General features: G+C 40.2%; 1 protein-coding gene across 1 annotated transcript in view; it reads left to right on the top strand.

The window, feature by feature from the left end:
• ADAM22 (ADAM metallopeptidase domain 22) overlaps positions 1-23275 on the top strand; it is a 146146-nt gene that overhangs the window by 111507 nt on the left and 11364 nt on the right. The window contains exons 16-30 of the mRNA XM_075143828.1: positions 2226-2297; positions 2825-2917; positions 5045-5125; positions 5354-5404; positions 5690-5753; positions 6280-6385; positions 7976-8092; positions 8820-8988; positions 9966-10074; positions 11065-11155; positions 13260-13277; positions 16128-16322; positions 19137-19237; positions 19816-19882; positions 22989-23099. Of these exons, the coding sequence (XP_074999929.1) occupies positions 2226-2297; positions 2825-2917; positions 5045-5125; positions 5354-5404; positions 5690-5753; positions 6280-6385; positions 7976-8092; positions 8820-8988; positions 9966-10074; positions 11065-11155; positions 13260-13277; positions 16128-16322; positions 19137-19237; positions 19816-19882; positions 22989-23099 (1445 nt within the window). The remainder of the gene's footprint in view (positions 1-2225; positions 2298-2824; positions 2918-5044; positions 5126-5353; positions 5405-5689; positions 5754-6279; positions 6386-7975; positions 8093-8819; positions 8989-9965; positions 10075-11064; positions 11156-13259; positions 13278-16127; positions 16323-19136; positions 19238-19815; positions 19883-22988; positions 23100-23275) is intronic.

Below are 23275 nucleotides of genomic sequence, written 5' to 3'. Positions count from 1 at the left end.
GTAAAAGAGAAAGTCAATTCTGGAGTGATGCACGTTCCTCCTGGAGCGGCTGAGAAAAAGTACATGTTCCGACAACCACAGAATTTCAATAAATGTTAGAGAGGGGAAGAGAAGGCATCAAATCTGGATAAGCTGAGTCTGCTTATCTCTCAAAGGTCTCTTTTTCATGGAAGAATGTGTTATTCAAACTGTAATTCTGTAGATGTAAGATTTCTCTTTCTTTAAAACGCACCTGCATTTTAGAAGTTTGCTTTTCCCCGTCTCATTAAAGGTCCAGAGAAATATTGATGGTTTTATTTCTTTGCTGAGTGGATTGTTTCCATAGTGTAATGTGTCTTATTTGGGCTTGTTTTAGCGATTATGTTCATTTACACATCTGTCACGTGGAAAAAAACAGTTACTCTCATCTCAATTTAGATTGGCAGCATTTACAATTTTTTCTAATGGCATGTGGAAGTGTGAAAGTTAGATGTGGAAGCCAGGGTGATTTAGGCTCTTTTATGTATTGTTGTTTGGGTTGGTTTAAAGTTATCATCAGTGGATGTCTGTCTAATTCACAAGGCTGTCAAAGACATGTGTTTCCTGGCAAAGGTGGTGAAACACAAACTTCTGCTTTTCAAGAAATATGAGATAAAGGAAAACTGATGTGACAAGGTGCAGTGTTTAACAATGATCCACTGTAAGATCAGCTGTGATCCTGAAAATTACATCAATGACTGCTGGAGAAGATTGAGCATATGCTCTTTTCAAGTGAATGGATGAATTATATGACTTTTGGAGAAGAGTTACCCAATTTGCTTTTCATGTTTTTTCTTCCATTTCATATTTAGCTTTCCCTATGTACTGCAGCAAATTGGCCCAATGTTTTAAGCCAGGACCCTCTGTTACTGCCCTCTACTTGTTTGTATTGTGCAGCACAGCTAGAGATACTGAAGAAGTTAAGATGTCTGGAAAAATATGTAGGAAACAAGCAGTTTTAACAACTCTTTAATAATTCTAAAAGATAATTGCTTGCTTACATTTAATGTAACATTCTACATATGCATTTCACGCTGCAGTCAAATTTCCATTAATAGGGGGATCTAATAATAGCTGGTCAGTCTGTACCACAAGCACAATGAAGTATGCGGGATGATGCTCCATCCTGTGGGCTACTGGCAGAAAGGCAGCAGCCAGAGAAAAATGCACTGTATACCACGAGCGATGTGCTTGTGCAGATGGCTCATAAGCAGAGTGGCTTCTGGAACAATCCTAGTTTAATTGGAGAACTCGGAGGACAATCTGCAAAATTTTAGTCTTAGTGACACACTCATATACCTTCTTATTTATGTAATAAAAGTACTCTTACGTTTTGTTATGCCCAAAGAGAAAAAAAACATTTTATTTTCTTTTTGAAGAATTACTTCTAGAAATTTTAGGAAAATGGAAACAATGAAACTGGACAGAACAGAGCATAGGTGTCCATTAAAAGATAACATAGCATGGGTCCTATGTGAAAAATGATGAATGAATCTTGCCTCTGGGAAAGGAAAGTACTAGTATAAATATACAGATTCAGACATTTTAAGTTACAGTTTAGTGGGGAGGCTGAAGGGAAGGGGAGGAAGCCTCATCAGCTATACTTTCTCATCTGCCTGTGACACAGGCTTATGGAAAACTGCTGAAAGTTCCGAACTGTGGTAGAGAAAAAGGGAAGGAAAAAGCATCCAACTGCAACAAAAACTGACAAAGAAACCCAGGCTCTCCCCAGTTCCTGCATTTCTGAGCAATGTGCTCCCGAAGGACAATTTTTTATGGCTATTCTTGAAGGTATTATGTAGGCATCAATCAGGAACACAGCCCTCATCACTTGAATTCCAGAACAACAGCAATTGCAACCCCTGTGATGATAATGAAAATGTCATATTGTTTTAAATTTTTTCTTTTATTGTCACACCTTTTGTTTTTGATTGTGCCTTCTGCTCAAACTGAATCTGCTGTAAAAATGGCAGTCTCACACAAAAGCAGCTGTGTGACTCTGCAGTATTGCTGAATTAATTCACAGCATTGTTTGTTCTCTCACATTTCGTTTGTGTTGTCTCTAGTCTGCTTCTTCCTGAGTTGTGAGTACTGTGTTTTTGTTAATGCATTTGGAGTACTACCTAAAAAACTATGTTGTACAGAATAAATATGACATGATTCCCTTAGGAGAGACATGCCCTTTGATTTCTGATTTTGCTCTGCAGCTTCTGGATCCTCCAGAATGTGGCAATGGCTTTGTGGAAGATGGAGAAGAGTGTGACTGTGGGACGATAGCGGTAAGTGCAATGTACTTTAAATTAGCAACTAGATTTTCTAGGACACGGTGCTGGCCATCACTGCCATTGACATTAAGTGGAGGAAGACAGGCCACGTTAAGGTCCTGCGGCAAGGGATTCATCATTTCTTACCTTTTTCCATCATGTTTACACAATGTGGGCCAGCTTTTTATTTTATCACCACATAAATTCTGAAGAGTAATAGCAATAGCTACGTGTGCAGAATCAGGCCTTAAAAGATATTAAAGAAAGTATTTTCCTAGATGGGAACATGACTCTGGTCAGTGCTAAAATGTCAGTATTTAATGATTGACACTGTAAAGTTAGGAAAATAATTTCCTATATTGCATAGCAAACAGCTGTGCAGGAGCTTCATACCTGACAGTGGGTTTTTTTTATGCCTCCAGGTGTGTAAAAGCCTGGTTAAAAATCTGTTTAGGTAGCACACTAAGATGAGAAGTAGTAAAAGAGCTTGGGGCTCATCTGCTTTTCCCATGTATTCTGTTATAAGTGTGTGTGTTTCTCAGGAGTGTGCCAGCGAAGGAGGAGAGTGCTGCAATACTTGCACCCTGACAGCAGGTTCCCAGTGCAGCAACGGGCTTTGCTGTCGAAAGTGCCGGGTAAGGGCAGTGACCTTAACAGCAGCATCCTGACGGTAATGCATTCAGGTGGCTACAGGCACCACAGCACGTCTTTTTCCTTGCAGACCTTGTGTTTCCTTTTCTGAAAGCTTGCCTTTTAAAATTGGCTGAAAACTGATTCATCTGGGCCTATTCTCTTTCTTTTAGTTTGGGCTTCTTGGGGCAGGGATTGTGATCGAATGCAGAGGTGAATTAAAGCCTTCCAGTTTCAGACAAGTTTGAATCAGGTTGAAGTTCCACAAAGTTTCATTAGATGTTCTTGTTTAAACATGTGCATCCTTACCCATGTACAGCTCCCAACGCCTGGATTTGCCCCATGGGACTTGGGAAAATTGTACCACAGAGGCCCACAGAATGTACCACAGAATGATACAGTAAAAAAACCCAAACAAACCCACAGCTACCAGAATTGTTCAGAAGTGTTCATCTAAAAGACACCTGACTTCAGTTTTAGTTAGGTCTGCCTGTGTCTCTTTATGTTTGGACTGACTGAAATCCAATTGAGTAAAGGGAATCAAGCCCTATGTAAACTGTAAGGTATTCTTCCTCATACATCAATAAATTGTAAAAGGAGATTTAGCCAGATGTTGGCTGTAAGGGAGGCCAGCTAAATATGACTTCAAATAGTTGTTTATACTCATTTAGTAATAGTGATAATTATTATTAATGTTATTAAAACTGGTGTACTATGTGTGATGTTTTTATCTTCATCTGTGGGCATTTGAGGGTTTCATTTCCTTAGGAGGAACATTAGTAATAACCGTGGACCACGTTCTTGACTTTGTGCTTATCTTAATGTTAAAAAAAGAAAAAGCACAGATTATGCTGGAACAGATCACATTTCCCTAAGCACATTCCTTTTTTTTAATGTAATATAAAAGAATAGCAGATTGCCACTGTGGGTGAATTTTGTTCAAGTATCCAAGTCACATAGGCACCATATTAAAGACTCTCAGAAAAAAAACTAGGCTTGTGTGTACCTACGTTATTTTTGCAAAGGAGACAAGGGTTTATCTACATACAGAGTGGCGAGGGTGAACGAATGAAGAGAAAGGCAGAATTTTGCAAAACACATGTCCCTAGGAGATGTTAATCAGGACAACTCAAAAAACCATATATAACTGTTCCCAAACTTGGGGTTACCTTCCCCTGTAATAGCCTCCATGAAAGCAGGATTGAAGGAGGAATTGCAAGCAAAACATGGTGGGTGTACATCCCAGCATCTGTAGTGTCTCTGACAACATTCCTGTCTGGCTGTGTTTTTCCAGAGACTGGTAGGGAAAAGATAAGCTGAAGGCTGAGAAAGTACCAGAGTCTAGCTCTTCCACTGATGTGTGCCCGTTCTCACCAGCTGTGGAGTTAGCCGTTTCCCAAAAAGAATGTATGTGCATGCAGATCCAGAAAAAAAGTCACAGAACTGCAAAATGAACTGGATATCACAGACTTAAGAAACCTTTCAGGGAAAATAAGGGGTCTGCACTAACAATTGCCACTAATGGGATGCGTTCCTGCTTTTACAGGTCTTGAGAGTTAGCACGAAGTCTTTAACCAAAATGCCTGTTAGGTTACTGATGCATTTTTCATTGTTAAATATCTTAGAAAATGATGGCAAACCATATGGAATTCAGTACATTTGTTAATAGTTTCTATTACAATTAACATTGTAACAACCATAGTGTTTATACCTAGAGCTTTGCAATGTTCTTCATCTATAGAAAGAAGATCAGAATCACTCTCCCTGTTTTATAAAGAGAAGTAAAATAGTCACAAAGGCGCAATGACGTGGTTCAGATAATGCTGCAAGCCACTGCAGTATTGATTTGATAAACAACAGGGGTCCTGTGTCCCGGGAGAGCACTTATCCTGCTCGGCCCCACACTCGATCACTCAGGAGGGGGTGCCTCAGGGAGTGGTACCACTTGCACCAGTAAATGGCTGGTGGCTTGACAGGTGCAATGTCTGCACCAGGGAAAGTCAAGTCTTCCCACTTCAGTCAGCACATGAAAATTTCCCATTTTTAATTTTAGTTAAAACTCTAAGAAAGCATTGCATTTAAGGCAACATATGGAGAAATCAAGACACTAATTTTCCATCCTTTTTTTTCAGTTTGAACCTAAAGGAGTTTTGTGCCGAGAAGCGGTGAATGATTGTGATATTGCAGAGAACTGCACAGGAAATTCCAGTCAGGTGATTTTTATATCTTCTATCTAAGAGATGAAAAAAAACACCTGTAGTCTCTCAATCACTATGAATGTTACCATTTTGTATAGTAAGGTGTATAAAAATTGTATTAAACCTGCTGATAATGAAAAAAACAGCATGATACTGAAATAATTTTCCATATGACATTTGTTGTGTGCTTTGCTTCCATGCTTGTCTGATCTATGCTCTATTAGTTATTTTCTCTTTCTATAGTGTTCTCCCAATATTCATAAAATAGATGGATATTCATGTGATAACAAGCAGGTAAGTAGCACGTCAATTTGTTTTACATTCTTTCTATTTTTATAGATTGCTTTTTATAGGTTTTGGTTTAAGATCTTTGGAAGTCACCTGGGACAGTTCTGCTGACATTCCTGAGTTTTGGGTGCTAGTTATATTTTGGAGCTAAGCATTTAAATGAACAGAAAGTAGAACCACGTATTAGTTGCCTCAATAGAAAGCATGTGACAAATCTGTGTATTAAACAAATATATATTTTGGAAATTCAAGATATTTGAAACTTTCTGTATATCTTTTCTTTCTTTCTAGGGTATTTGTTTTGGAGGAAGATGTAAAACCAGGGACAGGCAGTGTAAATATATCTGGGGTGAAAGTGAGTGAATGTTATTGTTTCTAAGTTGGTTGTCATTCATGTGGCTTGAAAGGTTATCTTACGAGAAAAATTATGGAAAAGACATATTCAGAACCATTAAAACCAGCTAGGACTGTATGTCCCTTCCCCTCTCCCCTCCTCATTTTGTCTTTCCATCCTCTTTTCCAGCTCTTTCTCTAGTGTTGATTAACTTACTGGTGATTATTTTGAAGTCTTAGGTTTAACTTCTCATTCGTAACCACCGAGGGAGCCTATACTCATATTTATTGATTTATTTCAGTGGCTTCTGGACATTTTGGACCAATAAACCCTGGTCAATCTGAACAAAATCTTAAAACAGTTCTGTGGTGCCAACATAAAACTTTTCGTTGAGAACACTGTGCGGTGTTTCAGAGGCCACCTGCAGACCATTGGTACTGCAGTTCCAGATTGGGAAGCTCTGCTTGCTTTGGTTGTGCAGAGATTTCCCAGGACCTGGCTTTTCGAAGTCTTCATTGCCTTAGAAGAGATTTGTTTCTGTTTTTAGAAGTGACAGCTGCTGACAGGTACTGCTATGAGAAGCTGAATATTGAAGGGACTGAGAAAGGAAACTGTGGAAGAGACAAGGACTCTTGGATACAGTGCAATAAACAGTAAGTTGATCCATTTAGAAAACAACTGGTATGAGATTTTTATCCCTGATCCAGTTCTTTAGCTGGCATGAAGAGACTCAAAAAGCCTCTGTACAGAACAGGCTTCTCCTGGCCTTCTTCTGCAGACCTTTGTGCGGGAAATTCTGGAGGGGAAGGAGTGTCGGGAGGAGATGATCTCTGTCAAGAGAGCACCATCTGAGCTTTGGGAGCACTTGGACCAAAAGTGTCCTAGTACTCTTGGTGAGGCTTAGCAGTGCAGAGGAGAATAGCCTGTGGTTTCATGTCTCACTGTGGTGTTCACCTTTTATGCTGTGCCATTGCATTGCTAAGTTGTGTTCAGTTTTCATTGTACTGTAACCCTCCACATCTTTTCCTGCAAATTGCTGCCTAAACCATTGTTTCACATTCTGTATTTATGCAGTTGATTATTTCTGCCTATTTCTGAACCTTTCACCAGTCCTCATCAAACTGCACCCTGGTTTTTCAGATGAGTCTCCATTCTGTCAATGCCATTTGAATTCTAGTCCTGCCTACAGGTGAACTAATGTCCTTTCCCACCTTTCTGTGCAGATTTGATAACCTTACTTTTGTTCCATTACAAATTCATGAGTAAAAAATACTCAGTAATATGGGAGAGGCCAGACAGTGCACAAATCTCTGCACACGAGTTGTAAAGTCCGTTCAACAGTTGAATTAAACTTGGTATCCCTTACATATGTGTCATATGAGAGTTTGTTTAAAGCCAGTACCTACTGCTTCTCCTCTACAGGCCAGTTACTGTATCTTAATAGGATAATAAATCAATTTGATATGTTTTTTTCTTGACAGCTTGTCGTGGTTTAACCTGTCAGGCAGCCAAATACCACGCAGCTGCTCGCTCACTCCCCCCCCCCCTCCACCCCCCCAGTGGGACAGGGAGAGAATCGGAAGGGTAAGAGTGAGAAAAACTCGTGGGTTGAGATAAAGACAGTTTAATAGAACAGAAAAAGGGAAAATAATAATGATAATGATAAAATATACAAAATGAGTGACGCACAATGCAATTGCTCACCACCTGCGCTGACCGATAACCAAGTAGCAATCGGTACTTCCTGGATCATGCCTACCGTTCAGATACTGAGCATGCCGTCACATGGTATAGAATACCCCGTTGGCCAGCTGGGCTGGCTGTCCTGGCTGTGTTCCCTCCTCCCAGTCTAGCTTGGTAGCAGAGGGTAGTTGTCCTTGACAAGATACTTAGCAGCAACTGAAAACATCGGTGTGTTATCAACATTCTTCTCATACTGAATCTGAAACACAGCACTAGGAAGAAATTTAACCCTATCCCAGCTGAAACCAGGACACAGCTCCCTTCTTGCTAATACTCAGAGCATTTTTGATAATATATCTTAAGACTCTCTTCCCAGTCTAAGCTCTGAGGAGAATAATTTTATTGGGAAATGACATTATTTATGGGACTTACTGTTAGTGGGACAAAAGCAAGGAATAACAAACATGTTACAATGCAAGTGAAGAAAACCACATTTTTTTGATCATCCATTTTCCCTGAATTTTCTTTTCAGTGAGTATCTGCTTATTCTTTCAATGCAGGGATGTGCTTTGTGGATACCTTCTGTGCTCCAATATATCCAGTGTGCCCAGACTTGGAGAACTTGATGGTGAAATCACATCATCAATCTTGCAGTTTGGAAAGGTCTACAATTGCAGGTAATTGGAAATCCTGAAGACAGAACAGAGAAAATCAATATCCATCTTGCATGGAAAAGCAGCTTTCTCATTCCTAAATGGAGAACAACTGTTTCCATTAAATTTTTTTTTCCTGTTACCACAGGACTATTATTCTAGCTCAACCTTTGTTAAGCTTCAGGAACTTGACTGCATGTGGGGAGCGCAGCTGTTTTGCAGTCCCCTCTGTGTAGTGGTTAATTTTGCCTGTAGAGACATAATGCTCTTCTCTGGCCTCTTGATTTTACATTCTTTAATGTCTGTGAAGTACTTAATGTACTCAAAATACTTAGACATATGCCTGCACTGCCAAAGCTAACTGTCAGCTTAATACGTTGCCATATGTTAGCTGAATCCCTATTAGAGACCTGGTGTGTTCTCATAGCTTCGCACAACTGATGATTGAACACACCACTAAGACGAAACAAAGGCCTATATAAGTAAACACAATGTTTTGTCCAACACTAGCTTTTACACAGGAAAAATGGTCTTTGTTTTCACCATTACGTCTGTTTGATGTAGATATACTGCATTTTTGTTTGTTTCACATTAGGGCCAGTGAGATAAATAAGCCAATACTTACTCTTTCCTGGTCCTGGGCATCGTATAACGCAGAGAGAAATGAAGGCAGCAGCCCAGAGCCCAGTTTCTCAAGCAGTCCCATCTAATCACAGCACAAGTCTCCAGGGTCCTCTTGGTTGTCTTGCAGTGGCGGTCATGTGAAGCTCGATGAGGAGACGGACCTGGGCTATGTGGAGAACGGGACGCCGTGCGGGCCAAACATGGTGTGCCTTGAGCATCGCTGCCTCCCCACCGAGGCCTTCAACTTCAGTACCTGCCCAGGCACCACAGACAGCCAAATTTGTTCAGGACACGGTGTATGTTCTTGTACTCTTTAATTCTTTTTTCTGTTTTTGCTGACTATCTGGCATTGTGTAGTGTACTAGCTAGACCTTTCAGGAAGCCAGCAGTGTGACTCTACAAGTCTTTATACTGGAGAAGCTTTTCAAAAGGGAGGGGGGAGGAGGCACATAAATAAACATAATGCATACCAGTCAAGGCATCTTAAACAATGAGTCACAGTAAGTATGTATTAGTTTTGCAAAAATTTTATCAATCAATTCTTTTGCTATTGCTTCTGCTAACTTGGTATTTCCTCAGGCAACATACTGGAGAATATAAAGGTTTAAGAACTGAGAAACTTGGGTCTCTGTTCTTCCAGATGCTCTTTTTAATTGCCTCTGTATTATGTCAACAGCCAAGAAGGTTCATAAAGTCATTGGATTTTGTTGGCTGAGAGCTACTTTGCTCTAGAGAAGAGGGCAGTGAGCTGGCTCTTGCTAGTGGCAGCTTCTCCGCTCGGTGCACAGCCTATAGCTTTGGTGTGGCCCTGGCGAGTCCTTTAGTCCCTCACGCAGTTTGAAACAGTGTCCAGGTCCCTACAGCTGAGCTGAGATATAAAGGAGTTGTTCTCTCATAACGTCTTTTGTCTTTTACACTGCATTAAAACTCCCTTTTTTATCTAAAATTAACCATTTCATCATATTTTGAAAAAATAAAATCATTGAGGTTCAGAGTCTCCCAAAGCAATTATAAATGGCTCTATTAAATACATATTACATTAAAATATATTAAGGTACTTAATACATATTACATATATTTATATATAAAATATAATAATAAATTTAATGCATTTATATCTAACAAATTAAAAATTGCTGTATATTAAAAATGTTTTGTAAAATTTTGCAGGCAGTCAAGATCAGTGCTATATGACTGTACCTATACTGTAGGCATTAGTTATGAGAATAGATTAATTTTATGATTTTATTCTGAGCTTCACTTTTGGCTGCAGGTTTGTAGCAATGAAATAAAGTGTGTCTGTGACCGATTCTGGGGAGGAGATGACTGCAGTTCTCGCATCAAAGATGATATATTTTTTGATAAAGATGCCATCAATAAAGGTACATTGTTACAATTTTTGCTAATTACTGGAAAAGCTTGGATTTGAGGAAGGTGCATTAGGCAAAACTAGATCTCCTACTCTTTCAATTAGCATACAACACAATGCGCTGTTAGGAGCCTCATTCCCTTCCCTTCCTCCCACAGCAGAAGCACTCGCTGTCTGTGAATGAGGTCTCAGAATGGGGCTGGATGTGAGTGGTGTTACTCACAAGCACTCAGTACACCTCTTGGTACTCGTACCAGTGTGTCTAGTTGTACCTTGCTTGTCCCAATCATCTGAGTGGCCTTATTAAGTATATTGATAGATTAGGACAAGCAAAAAGTTACTGGGACTTTTCATATCTAGATGGAAAAGTAATGTTGCTTACATGATTGGTTTTTATTTGTAGAGTCAGTTTTTTATTACATGGCCAGTGTGCAGAATGTTGGCACACAAATTTTAGAGGTTTTTTTTTTTTTCACTCATTTTTTGAGTGAAAGTTTTTATTCATCTTTAGGCTTGCATACAAGAGAAAGATACATTGTGGAAAAATGAGGGTGTAAATTTTTTTCATTATAAGTCTGTGTTGGGTGATGGTTTTACCATCTTCCAGAATGTCTCTTTTGGTTAGTTTATTCAGCTATGGAAGGGGTTTGAGCAAAAACAAACAAAAAATTAACTTTTATTCCAATGTAAGCATGTATTTGCCAGGCAGGTTATAAGGATGTAAGCTACAGTAGTTTAATATTGATAACATTATATTGGCATACATGGCACACCTTTCCCATGTAGCAAGTGTTCAATTAAGGGAAATGGACACAGAGGTCAAAGCTTGATTTACAAGTAATCTTTTTATATTCATGCTATACTTTAAGATTATATCTCTGGTTACAATTAATCAGCCTAGTGCAAGTTGTCCAAGCAGGTTTTTGAAAGACAACGCATTTGCTGTTTTTGTATATTTTTCTTCTAAAACCCTGTATATTTTCCCCCTTTCTTGTGTTTCCAGGTGTTGTTAGCACAAATATAATAATCGGGGCTATTGCTGGCACCATTTTAGTGTTGGCTCTCGTTTTAGGAATAACTGGTTGGGGTTACAAGTAAGTAAATTGTGTCCTTCTAATACAGTAAAAAATATGTTTATTTCATCTGATAGCTGATTATGTTATGAAAAGAACAATTCAAACATAATCTAAAAAATCCAAATTAGATTGTATTTATACAGTGACATTTTTATAGTATTAGCATTTTTCAAGCAATTCTTACATGTGTATGTGGTTTTGGAGAGCTTGATCCAGATTTGAAATTTATTTCTTACTTAGTTATTTCTTTTCTTTTTTTGTGGACGATCAGATTATGATTTTTCTGTATCTGTCAAAGGAAATATAAGAATACAATCTGATTCAATCATAAATCTTTTCTAATGACAAAGTAAATTTAGCAAGATCAGCCTTCGTCAGTCAGTAAAGCATTTAACCATAGGCTTCCTTAAACAGATGTTTATATTCAGTCAGCTTAACCTGAAATTAATTCAGGCATGTTTTTCGGTAAGAGAGAGAGATCTGTAATTTGCAAATAAGGTGCAAGTTCTCTCCTGGTGTAGAGCTGGCAGTGTTCCACTCACTGAAAGGCAAAATGGATTATTTTAGCCTGACTGATCTTTTTCAGTTTTTCTCCTTTTGTGAATTTCTTCTAAAAACAGAGGGGTTTTGGTTTAAAAAAAGATTCAAGGTACTTACTTTGTCACCTGTGTTTGGATGAGACTGGCTCTTGAAGTCCTTCCTCCACAGATCCTTGGTGTGCTTGGAGGGCAGGGCAGGTTCAGCTGCAGGCAGTGCTGTAGCTGGGACACGGCCCCAGCGGTTTGGCATAATGAACTGACACATCCCCTGCTGGCTTGTTAGGCTGAGGTAGGCTGAGTGCAGCTCAGAAATGCATAACAAAAGAAGCATTTGTAAAAAAGCATGAAGATTAGGATAGTAAAAAAGTAAGTTATGCTGTATTGGTATATCACCCTCAGCTTCTGGCAGTATCTGAAAATCTGGACTTCTATTTTGAGTACAACTCCAAAAGTTAAGGGCACATTTTGAGATCACGTCTAGCCAATGGGATCAGGTTTTGGAGGTGGGGAGCAAGAGTGCACCTTTCATAGAATCATAGAATCATAGAATCATACAGGTTGGAAAAGACCTCTAAGATCATCGTGTCCAACCGTCAACCCAACACACCATGCCCACTACACCATGTCCCTAAGCGCCTCATCTACACGTCTTTTAAATACCTCCAGGGATGGTGACTCAACCACTTCCCTGGGCAGCCTGTTCCAAGGCCTGACCACTCTTTCAGTAAAGAAATTTCTCCTAATGTTCAATCTAAACCTCCCTTGGGTGCAACTTGAGGCCATTTCCTCTTGTCCTATCGCTAGTTACTTGGGAGAAGAGACCAACCCCCACCTCGCTACAACCTCCTTTCAGGTAGTTGTAGAGCGCGATGAGGTCTCCCCTCAGCCTCCTCTTCTCCAGACTAAACAACCCCAGTTCCCTCAGGCGCTCCTCATAAGACTTGTGCTCCAGGCCCTTCACCAGCTTCGTTGCCCTCCTCTGGACACGCTCCAGCACCTCCATGTCCTTCTTGTAGTGAGGGGCCCAAAACTGAACACAGTATTCGAGGTGCGGCCTCACCAGTGCCCAGTACAGGGGCACGATCACCTCCCTACTCCTGCTGGCCACACTATTTCTGATACAGGCCAGGATGCTGTTGGCCTTCTTGGCCACCTGAGCACACTGCCGGCTCATGTTCAGCCGGCTCTCAGTCAGCACCCCCAGGTCCTTTTCCTCTGGACAGCTTTCCAGCCACTCTTCCCCAAGCCTGTAGCGTTGCCTGGGGTTGTTGTGGCCCAAGTGCAGGACCCGGCACTTTCACTAGCAGCTTCACAGTGAATAGTCTTAAACTCATCATGAACTGCACCTCCAACTCAGCACTGACTTTAACCATCAACATGAATATATTTTCCTTGTTTATTCTGATTTAGGATGTCTATGAGTATGTTTATTTCAGAAGTGTTTTCTGTAGAAATATTTTGAGCAAAAATTTCATTCTGCATACATTGCTTTTCTCTTTACATTTTTTTTCCTCTTACTGACCAAGTATACCTGCATACTGATAACTCATTCTTCTTTCTTTCTCTTCTCTTCATATGGAAAGAAACTACAGAAGACAGAGGTATGTGCTAAAAGTAATGGAATGTGTCTTGGAAAGCTCTGAAAATAGCTTTTCTTCTCTCTTGCTCGTTTACATAGTGATCGCTATATTTTCTATAAAGAAAATACAGTGATGAATTATCATATTTTAAAGAATATTTGCTTGAATATATCTGAAATTGGTATTTATTCTATAAATGCATTGCTTGAAATCGTGATTTCACTGGACTCTGCAGCAAAAATAATGTTTACTTCAGAGATAGACTATTTTATTTAGGAAAACAGGAGAATATTTCCAGTAAGAGAGACTGAAAATCTGCTGTTAGAGATGAAAGTGTTTTTGGGAGGCTGAGAATTGAATCATTAATATTAACATGATGTTCAGGAGTCTTTTGAGACAAATTTATTCTTGGAGCTTCTTTGCAGTTAAAAATACAATGCAGTTAAATTGCTGTGTGAATAAAGAAACCATTCTTTCCCACCACCTGGCTCAATTGATTTGTAGCTAAAGCATGGTACTGTCGTCAGCACACCCTTTCAAGCTTGTGGCCAAAAACCAAACAGTTCCTCGTGACTGGGGTTTGGCTCCTGGAAGACCACCTCCCTTTGATCAGTCATCTGCCTGGCAGATGGGTCGTCTGGGAAGAAGTTGGCTCCTTCCTCTCCCAGTCCCCATAGATAAGAGGGTTTCTCAAATTCCCCTGTTTTCTGCCTGTATCACCGCCTCCTGGTCCAAGCTGTTGCTTTGTTTGTTGCTGCTACTCGTTGTGCCTGTTCTCCATTTCCACTACCTAGGTAGCGCTTTCTTTGCCAGGCTCAAAGTAGTTGCAAAAAGCAGAAAAGCTCTGCGAAGTGCTGGTTGCGTACTACAAGGTCAGATAGGTGGCAGGAACAATAACGGGAAAAAGGCAAAGCTATTGAAGTCAAGCCTTATGGAGAGGTTGGTGGGTAGGAAACATCACCCGACAGAAGGCAGGCAGAATTTCAGGGTTTGGTGCTGCTTAGTGGCATGCAATGTATCTATAAGCGCAGACTAACATGGCCATCAAGTCAGTCTACTGTGGGTGTATGAGTGTTGGCTGAGGACAAAGCAGCCAAAACCTCGAAATACAGAAAGAGACCGCCCCATGCATGTTCGCATCGGAACATTAGAGAATCTAACTTTTTCAAATTCCCTCATCTCCAGAAATTAGTATACGGACAGAGAGCTGTGAATACGCAGTCAGTCTGCAGCTGTGTCTGTGGGCATGGGCAGAGAGGCTTTTGAAGGCATTTTAAAGGTGGTGGAGATATTTAGCAACTAAATCTCCTTCATGCAGAAAATTAAGTTCTGACTGAATTGACTTCTAAATAGAATAATTTTGGATATGCACAAGGAGTGCTCCATAAATGGAAAAAACAGACATCCATCAGACTGTCCAGAGTGTCCTTTTTTTTTAATTGTTTATTATTAGTCCTTAAATAAAGATGAAAACAAGTCATTGAGGTATTATTGAGCATTACATAAGAAATTATATTTGGTAGTACTAAGCAATTGAAATGAGTAAACTGAAAGTAATAAAAAGAGCAAATAAGCAAGGATTCTGTGAGGTGGGATAGTGTGGCTTAAGGGGCAGCTACATGGGAGAAGTTACTTCTGACGGAGTACGGAGAGGGCAGTCTGCTGGAGGAAGCCCGAGGAGCAGAGCTGCCCACACTGAGTCAACTCCAAACACACTGATGTACCGGCCGAGGAATGGGGCAAGAACCGAGACTCGAGAGATGCTAGAAGAAATAGCGTGGAAGTACTGTGTTACACTAATGATTTATGTGCCATGTAATTATATATTTTAAATACTTTAGGAGGATTAGAAATTCAGATATGTAATGAAGAGAGCCCAGTTCAGGTTTGTAGTTGGACACAATCTGAATATGAATCAACCTTTTGATAAATACGCATCTTAATAGGGGCACACTGAAGCAAAAAGGCCTTGGAAAGTGCTTTGGAAAGGCTGAATAGGTAATTAAGTAGCTGGTATTATAATATAGACAACTTTCAAAGTAGCTACTTGTACTACGGATTTTTCAACTTGGTGGAACTGTAACTGGAATATTTGCACGGCAGTTTTTCTGCTGGCAATGAATTCACCATCTGCAAAAAAGTTGCATGACTTGATTAGGACTTTCTAATGGATAGATAGTTTTATGCACCACAACCGAGCTTCTAGTACTGTTAAAGGATAAACTATTGTCAGATATGTGTGGCATTATTTTTGTGTGTCTTGGCAGATTGAGTCTACTGAGGTAGTCAGGAGTAGCTGAGACCCTCTGACATTGGTGTTAGTTCCGCTGCACAAGAAAACAGTTAATAAACTGGAGGGTTTTCTCCTCCTGAGGTTTAAACAACTCAACAGGTTGCTATTCTTGCATGCAATAATGATCAAAAAAATTAAATGGAAAGCATCTACCTCAGAAGGAAAAAAGCATTCACTTTTCCTGAACTCCTTTTTGATGCAGGCATGCATTCAGCTCAGGCTGCAGTACTTTTACTGCACCTGGGGATGCTTTTCGCAACCAGTGTGATGAGCCATTTGAAATGTCTGAACTTGGTTATCCAGTCTCAAGAACCACAAACTATTCACTTTGAAAATTGTGATCAGAGTTTATCAGTGAAATGTTCCTTGTTTTCCCTTACCGAAACCATGTATCAGAAGCATGTGGGAGTTTTCTCTCAGATGGTTGAATTATTTAATAGGATTATTGTGTGTGGTTAACGGGTTTCCTCAAGGATCGCTATTCTTGCCTCTTTCTTTTAAACTCATATTTGTGCATGCTTGTGTGCATGCTGGTGCCTGTCATGTTTTCTGACTCTACGATGTTTATTATACTTTAGACAAATACCCCAGGGAGATTATGTAAAAAAGCCTGGAGAGGCCGACTCTTTTTATAGCGACATGCCTCCTGGAGTCAGCACAAACTCTGCATCTAGTTCTAAGAAGAGGTCTGCTTTTCTGTCGCATTTTCAGATTTCTACCTGTTCCATCACCCATTATTCCATTAGTCAGAACATTTCATTGTTTTGCAGCAGGTTTGATTCTTTCTTCTTTCTTTGTGGAATGTTTGAAATAGCATCCTTTGTGCTTTGATTACTGATCTTTCTCACATGCCCTGAGCTGCTAATTATTACAATTAGTCTAGAATAAACAAGTTTTCCATTGTAAACCAATTTTCAGTTAATCAAATTTTCATCATCTCCCTGCTTGAGAATTGTTTTCAAGTAGACTGTCATAATTATTGCTGGCTCAAAAAAAAATTAAATAAAAGAACCACAATCTTTTAAATCATGGTCATGTAATCAAAGAAAAGGAACGCTGTCTTGCTTCGATAATAGTTATAAACATAAACTGTTCCATATAAATGTTATTTTTATATCTTCATTTGTCAGCATCATTAATTCACTGAGCTGACCTAGAGTTCTGGATAATATTCTTCCTGTCTCACATTAAAGATGATGGTGCTTGCATTTTATTCCACTTACTAGACTAGTATACTAAATGGTCACCAAGCGTTATCTTAGAAAATAATTACAAAGACTTTCTGTAGTTTTGTGCTTGCTATTATGAGTAACCAAGGAGGGCATTAGATTTTGCCCTTGATCAGATTTCACCAATTCTGCTATTGATCCAGTTACTTTAAAATCCCAACAACATTTTAAAATGAAAAATTCATTGAAAAGCATTGAGAGTCATGTGTGTTTGGTAAGATCGTTGGATCGTGATGCTCACCGTCCCTCTGCAGTTAGAGAAACTTTAATTATGAAAATCTCCAGCTAGCACTTTAAAACAATTTATGAGAAGTACTATGTTGTAGGAGGGATAGACAATCCTGAATTGCAATTCTCAATTCTTGTCTCTCTGAGCAGTCTATAACTGTGCAGTTGATGAAGCCATTTTCTTTGTTGTTATTTCAAAGAAAGTAGAGAGAAATGTATGGAAGGGATACATTTGCAGTGACATTTGCTATTTGGTATAGCAGCTTGATCCTATATGCATCTTCATTCAGTCTGTTCTAATGAATATGTTATTAAAAAACTGTAGTAGTGTATAACTAATTAATGATTTCTAATTTTTAAATTCAGCTTCTTAGATTTGTGAGTGGATAAATTATTTGTTTTCAGGGAGCAAGCGTTAATCTTAAATGATGCACTGTTTGTGTTGGAGAATATTTTCTCATTTGGATAAAATTTTTAAAGAAGTCTTGGGGAAGCAAGTTTTCATAGCTTTGTGTAAGCAGGTTCAAATACCAGTTAAGAAAAAAAAGTTTGTTTCTAAATGAGTATCATTTAATGTGTTTCTTCTTTCATTCAGTATCGGTGTTTCTTTTCATATTTCATTTCTTTCATGTGTCTTTGTTTATTATTTGTTCCAAAAAGCTAATGGCTTCTAAGGTCTGTCTGTACTAGAGAGTTTTGTTGTTCCCAACCACCAGTTCAGGTATGTTGTGCCACTGTAACGTCTGGAAAAGTAAATCTGACAAATACTCCATTAACATTGTGGTGGAGCTGACATGGTCCTCCCATTTCAATGCCCAGAGTGCTACTTCCTACCTTCCAAGCTGGTTTTGATTTGCTTTGTGTGCAGGTATGGATGACATCTCTTGAGAGACATTAGGGTGACTGGGCCATTAGTTGCCTGGGCTTCTCCATGCCGGAAAACGCTATGAAGTGTTAGTATTAGGATTTTCAAGGATTAAGAGAGAACTTTATGATAACTCTTGCTATTATGAAACAGCAAACACCAAAACCAGTTTATAGCGAGACACTCCTGAACCTGAAAATAGACCATTAGGAGGAGAAAATTATTAAAAAATCTGTTAATGGATCTGTTGGTTCTCAGACCTTTCATGCTGTAAGTCAGTCTGAATTAATGAAACCCTGGACTTAATTCAGTGTGGCTGTGATTAGCCTGGTCTTCTGGAAGCTGAAGGAAAGCAGAGACTGAAAAATGCAAGGGTATTCAGACTTAAAAACTACAGAAATAGAACCTTTAAGCAAAACTTCTTTGTAATAAATAAGCCATCTATTCTGACCGGTTTTCAACTTCCTCTTGTTTTCTTCTCTTTTGGTAATAATTGTAGATCTCATGGCAAACAGCTGAGCAGCAGCTCTAATTCAGCAGGAGGGAACCTGTTGCAAAACCCCATGTGTTAAACCTTGCCACACACGTCTCTAGCTCTTAGAGGGAATACAAGAAGAAAGAAAAACTCTAGTTTGCACCAAGCACCTAGATATAAAGACTGGTTTTGGCTTTGAGTTTGGCATTAAAATTATATACTGTAGTGACTAGCTGCCAAAATATAATAAAAATTCAAAATTAGCAAAAATGAGGCAGAGTTGCCCCTCCCCTGGAGCTTACCAGGTGTGGGTGGGAGCGAGGATGTTCATCACAGACTCCTGGGCCCCTGAGACTTGTCGCAGTGGGCGGAGGGAAGCAGTCCCAGATTTCCTGCAACAGCACAAGGAGGTAATGGGCAGCCTGCAGGCGGGATGTGAGGAAAAAACACCTTGAGACCAGCACAGTTGGAAGAGCGTCTTCCAGCTAAGAACTGGGGCAGAGCTGGAAATCCGGTGTGCGCTGCTGCTTGTGCTTTCCACAGTAGACACGGGAGAAAGCAGTGCTGAAGCCTGGCTCTTGAATGTGGACACACCAAACCCCTGCAGGGACAGCTGGCAAAGTATAACTGCAGGGTTTAACAAGAAACCCTGGATGCTCTGCTAGTGCAGACAGACCTTAGGCTGCGTTATGTCACCGGCCTCGGGAATGTGACTTTCTGAACCACTGAGAAAACATTGATGTGAGACAATACCCTTAACAATAACCGCATCTGAGCCCTCCTATTCCAGGTCAAATGGATTATCTCATTCCTGGAGTGAAAGGATCCCAGACACAAAACACATTTCAGACATTTGTGAAAATGGGAGGCCTAGGAGTAATTCTTGGCAAGGTAAGTGTGAACCTCTGTGCTGGCCACAATGGAAACCAGCTTCTGAGCCATTGCTGCTCTGCTGAAAATTTGGTTGATCTTAGGACAGCAGCATGACTCCTTAAAATTTTGCTAATTGCTATTAGCCTGGAATTGGGATTTAGAAGCACACTCTACACAAGTACCTTTTTTGCACAATGCTTTGGCCCATAGAAATGACATTTAATTTCTCCCATTCCTCCAGTGTGAGCTAACATGAAAAAGAAGAAGTCTATTCACTCTTGCCAGCTTCTGTGATTTTATCAGGCAGCGTTTAGTGTTTTTCTTGAAGTATAGTGATTTTCTCAAATGAAAGCTGAAATTAAGGAGTCTTTTGCTCTGCACAGTTAGAGCAAAAAGTAGAGAAAGATCACCTAAGTATCAGGTTTACCTGGTCTGAGGTAAATCAAGAGGGACTGACCTGTGACTTTTAAATGGTTAAAGCTAATGAGGTAACGACTCTTTTGCTGGGGATGCAAAAAGAATATCCAGTTTGACATGGGATGCAGGTGAGTTTCAAGTTGTTTTACCATCTGTCTTTATCCTTTGATTTCTTTCAGGTAATATAGGAGGAAACAGAAAGAAAGTCAGAGGCAAAAGATTTAGGCCACGGTCTAATTCAACTGAGTAAGTCTGAACTTATAAAAGCAAAGCCAAAAAGTATAGTTTTCATATTTGTGTTTTGTAGATGGAGATTAAGAGTACTAAAAAGTAGACAGCTGCATTTTTGCTCTGTGGCCCATTCTGATTGCTGACTGATAATCTGGTAAATGGTTTGGCTAATGTATTTCAACCTCTTTTTATGTATTCTGTAAAAATTAACTATCAATTTTCTTTTTTATGTAGGCATCCTCACAGTCGTTCCCATAGCAATTCCCAATGATTTTGGCAGCCTGCACCATCACTGCAGGCTTTTGTCTACAGTAAACTGCCATTGCTGAGTGTATCCTGGTTCAATACTGAATTTCTGATAACCTGTTTCCTACCCTTGTCTTCACCTTGGGTTGGGCCATTGCAGAGTTAGAGATTTGTATCTCTGCATACCTGTCTGGAGGTTTTAGGAGAGGTATCTGTCTGCTTTGAGAGTACCCTGAAGTTTATTGTAAGCCTGAAACAGCCAGTCTTGAGTAAGCCCTACAATAAATGGGTAATGAGAGTCCTTACCAAGCAACTGATTCCCAGACCTTTCCAGTATGGTTTAGAGTTGCTTTCTATATTGATTTGTTGGTTACATTTACTGAAGAGCCCATGTGTGCAGTGGTCCCCATAGGGAAAGAGCATTTCTTATGTACTTAAGCCTGCTGGTTCAGGCTCCTTTTGTGAATGAATTGTGAATGGCTGGAAACATAATCTCTGGGCTTGTCAAGCACTGGCCTGCTCTAACAGCACTTACGCCACACGGGAATTCTTTGACCATAGTGGCGATGACAGTGCCCTTTCCCTGTATCATTAGTACTAACTGTGCACCTGTATATGGGCAAATGGGCTTGGTACCAACCCTGCTGGAAACTAATAATGCTAACTCCTCTCTGGGCCCTGCTTTCTTCAGTTTGGGGATTTTGAGTTTGTTCTGAAACTTTTCTTCCACCTGCAGTGCACTGTTTTGAGGTGAATAGGCTCAGAAAGGTTCATAGAGAAGACCCTTTGTTACAAGTTACAAGAAATAGTAGGTTCATGCCCATTGCAGTTATAACATTGCATGGTCAAAATGGCAACATGGAACCAGAAATTTTAGCCCCAGATCTCTTGTAGGAGTTTATCTGTCAAGTGTCCCTGTGCTCTTGGTCTTTGTGCTGATAAACTCTTACTGGAACGTTATTTTGCTTGTTTTCTTTTCTCTTTGCATGAGACAGTTTGATAAAAGCAAAATTAGTTGGACCAAGCTGCCAAGAATACAAATGAGATTGCACAGTCATCTTTAGAAGCTTGTCCCGTGCTTTCCTTCATTTTCCAATTGTATCTCTTAAACAAAATTTGTTAAAAAAGAAAAAAGTTTAAATTAATGATACCATTATTCTGTCATTCAGCAGAGGTGTACACTGGGGCTGAATTGGTCCATAAAGAATGAAACCAGATCAGCTCTTTTTAGCCTAGAGTGAACGTAACTGCATGGGAAGAGTATTGTTTTCAGTAAAAGCGAAAAACCCCGATGGGCATATTTTTCCTTCTGTGCTGCTTAGCTGGTATATTATACATTTGCTCTGACAACTTTGGAGCACTAAATAAGTGGCTAGACAGAGAGAGTGTGAGTTGGAAATCTTTTTCCCTGTAAATTTTTTTCTCTTTTAAAGGTGCCCCTGAATTTCCACCTAATTCTCTGCTTTCCTTCTTGCTGCTTGTTATGGTCTCTCGACCCAGCAGCAGCCCTGGTGCTAGAGGGAGGAGGCTTGTACTTCCCAAGGGCTGTGCAGCAGCGTGTTAGGGATGAAGCACAGCATGTGTGTTCCTGGGAGAGACCTGCTGGGCAGGAAAATGCTCTTTCTCCTGACGGGGTCTATCCTGGATTGCACAGGACCACATGGCATGTCCAAGTCTCCTTGGCAAGCCTGTCACCCCTTGGAGAGAGAGCTCCCACCGAATGATCCATGTGCTGTGCTAATTCAGCGGGGAACAGAGAGAATTGCTGAGTGCACAGTGGCTCTGGTTAGAGGGGTATCTTCCTTTGTGAGAATGATCTAACCGTGGCCAGCATGTACTCATTTAGGAAAACAAAAAGCAACGCCAGCTGCTTTGAGGATGCCTCAGAATACATGGAGGCTTTTCCAGACAAATTTACCTTCTCACCTTCTCTGGGAAATATAGAAGAATATTGAAATCTGCTCTGAAACGGTGGACGGCATTTGGAAAGTCCATCTGTCTGGCCCCTGGGAGTCCAATGAAGCATACTTGTTGAGATGGAAGAAAAGGGGTAACACTGTTGGTCTCCTGTTAGTAGTAGAGACAGTGTAGTTAACCACTAGGAAATTGGGCTTATTTGTGTCATACCTTGTGCAGAATTCGATTTTTTTTTAAGCAGGTGCACACTAGTACAGTTGCCTACAAAAATATTTGACATCTGAATGAGTCTGCAGTAACTGCACGTTATGCACAAGGTTTTTTTTTGTATACAGCCAAGCACCAGGTAGCTGTAATCATTTAAGCAAAATTTCTTAAGCACTGAGCAAGATTTGAGCTCTGCAGCCCTCATGAGCAGCACTGATAGGAGGGTTGCAAGCACATGGGGCAGTTCCTGAAAAATGTACTGCTCGTGCCTTTATGCGACCCCTTGTACCTAACAGATACATGAACAAGGCTTCTGCTAAGGGTATAGCTCTATGGAGATTGCTAAAGCTGTTTTGGGACGTTTTTAATTGTTTCTAGATGTTTTAAAACAAAATTTGTTTTCTTTACTAAAGGCAGATGGTTCAGTTCACACAGAAGGAATGCCAACAGGCCAAATGTTTCTGCAGCTTTTTCACAAACAGGGTTGATGAAATGGCCTGATAAAACAAGTTTTCTATTAAAATCAATTAGAGTTATCCAGGAATGATAATGAGAGTTTTCTGAATAAGGTGACAGTTTAATTGGGAGCTTGTGTTAAAACAGGTCCCAGGGAACATCCGTTTTGCCAAATAGCGATTCTGATCTTTGTTAATTTGCACTGCTTTTCCTATAAGCCTTTGTCTTCCTCGTTGTTATGACTGATAAGAACATCTTTGGCTTAGACTTTCTATTATATATTGTCTTTTTGCAGCAGGGTAACCCATGCATCTGAGCCTGGGCTTTCTCTCACCCACCAAATCCCGGCCCAAGGCATAAGCCCAGGGGGTTCTGACCACCCCCAAACAGGGAGTCGGGATCACAGGTCAGTCTCACCTGCCCCTGCGTTCTGGGCTGCCATTTTATCCCGTGAAAAGTCCTTCCCTCAGTATACAATAGTTTCACTGTGGCAAAACACCGTGACTGCTTGGAGGTGCTCCTGCTGATGCAGCGCTAGCTAACCTTCCTCCTTGCCAGCCTGAGGAGTACGAGTACTCTTGA

The sequence above is a fragment of the Calonectris borealis genome, chromosome 2, assembly GCF_964195595.1.
Source record: "Calonectris borealis chromosome 2, bCalBor7.hap1.2, whole genome shotgun sequence".
NCBI lineage: Eukaryota > Metazoa > Chordata > Aves > Procellariiformes > Procellariidae > Calonectris > Calonectris borealis.
Note: the sequence above shows the minus strand (reverse complement) of the source record. Positions and strands in the feature narration are given on the sequence as shown.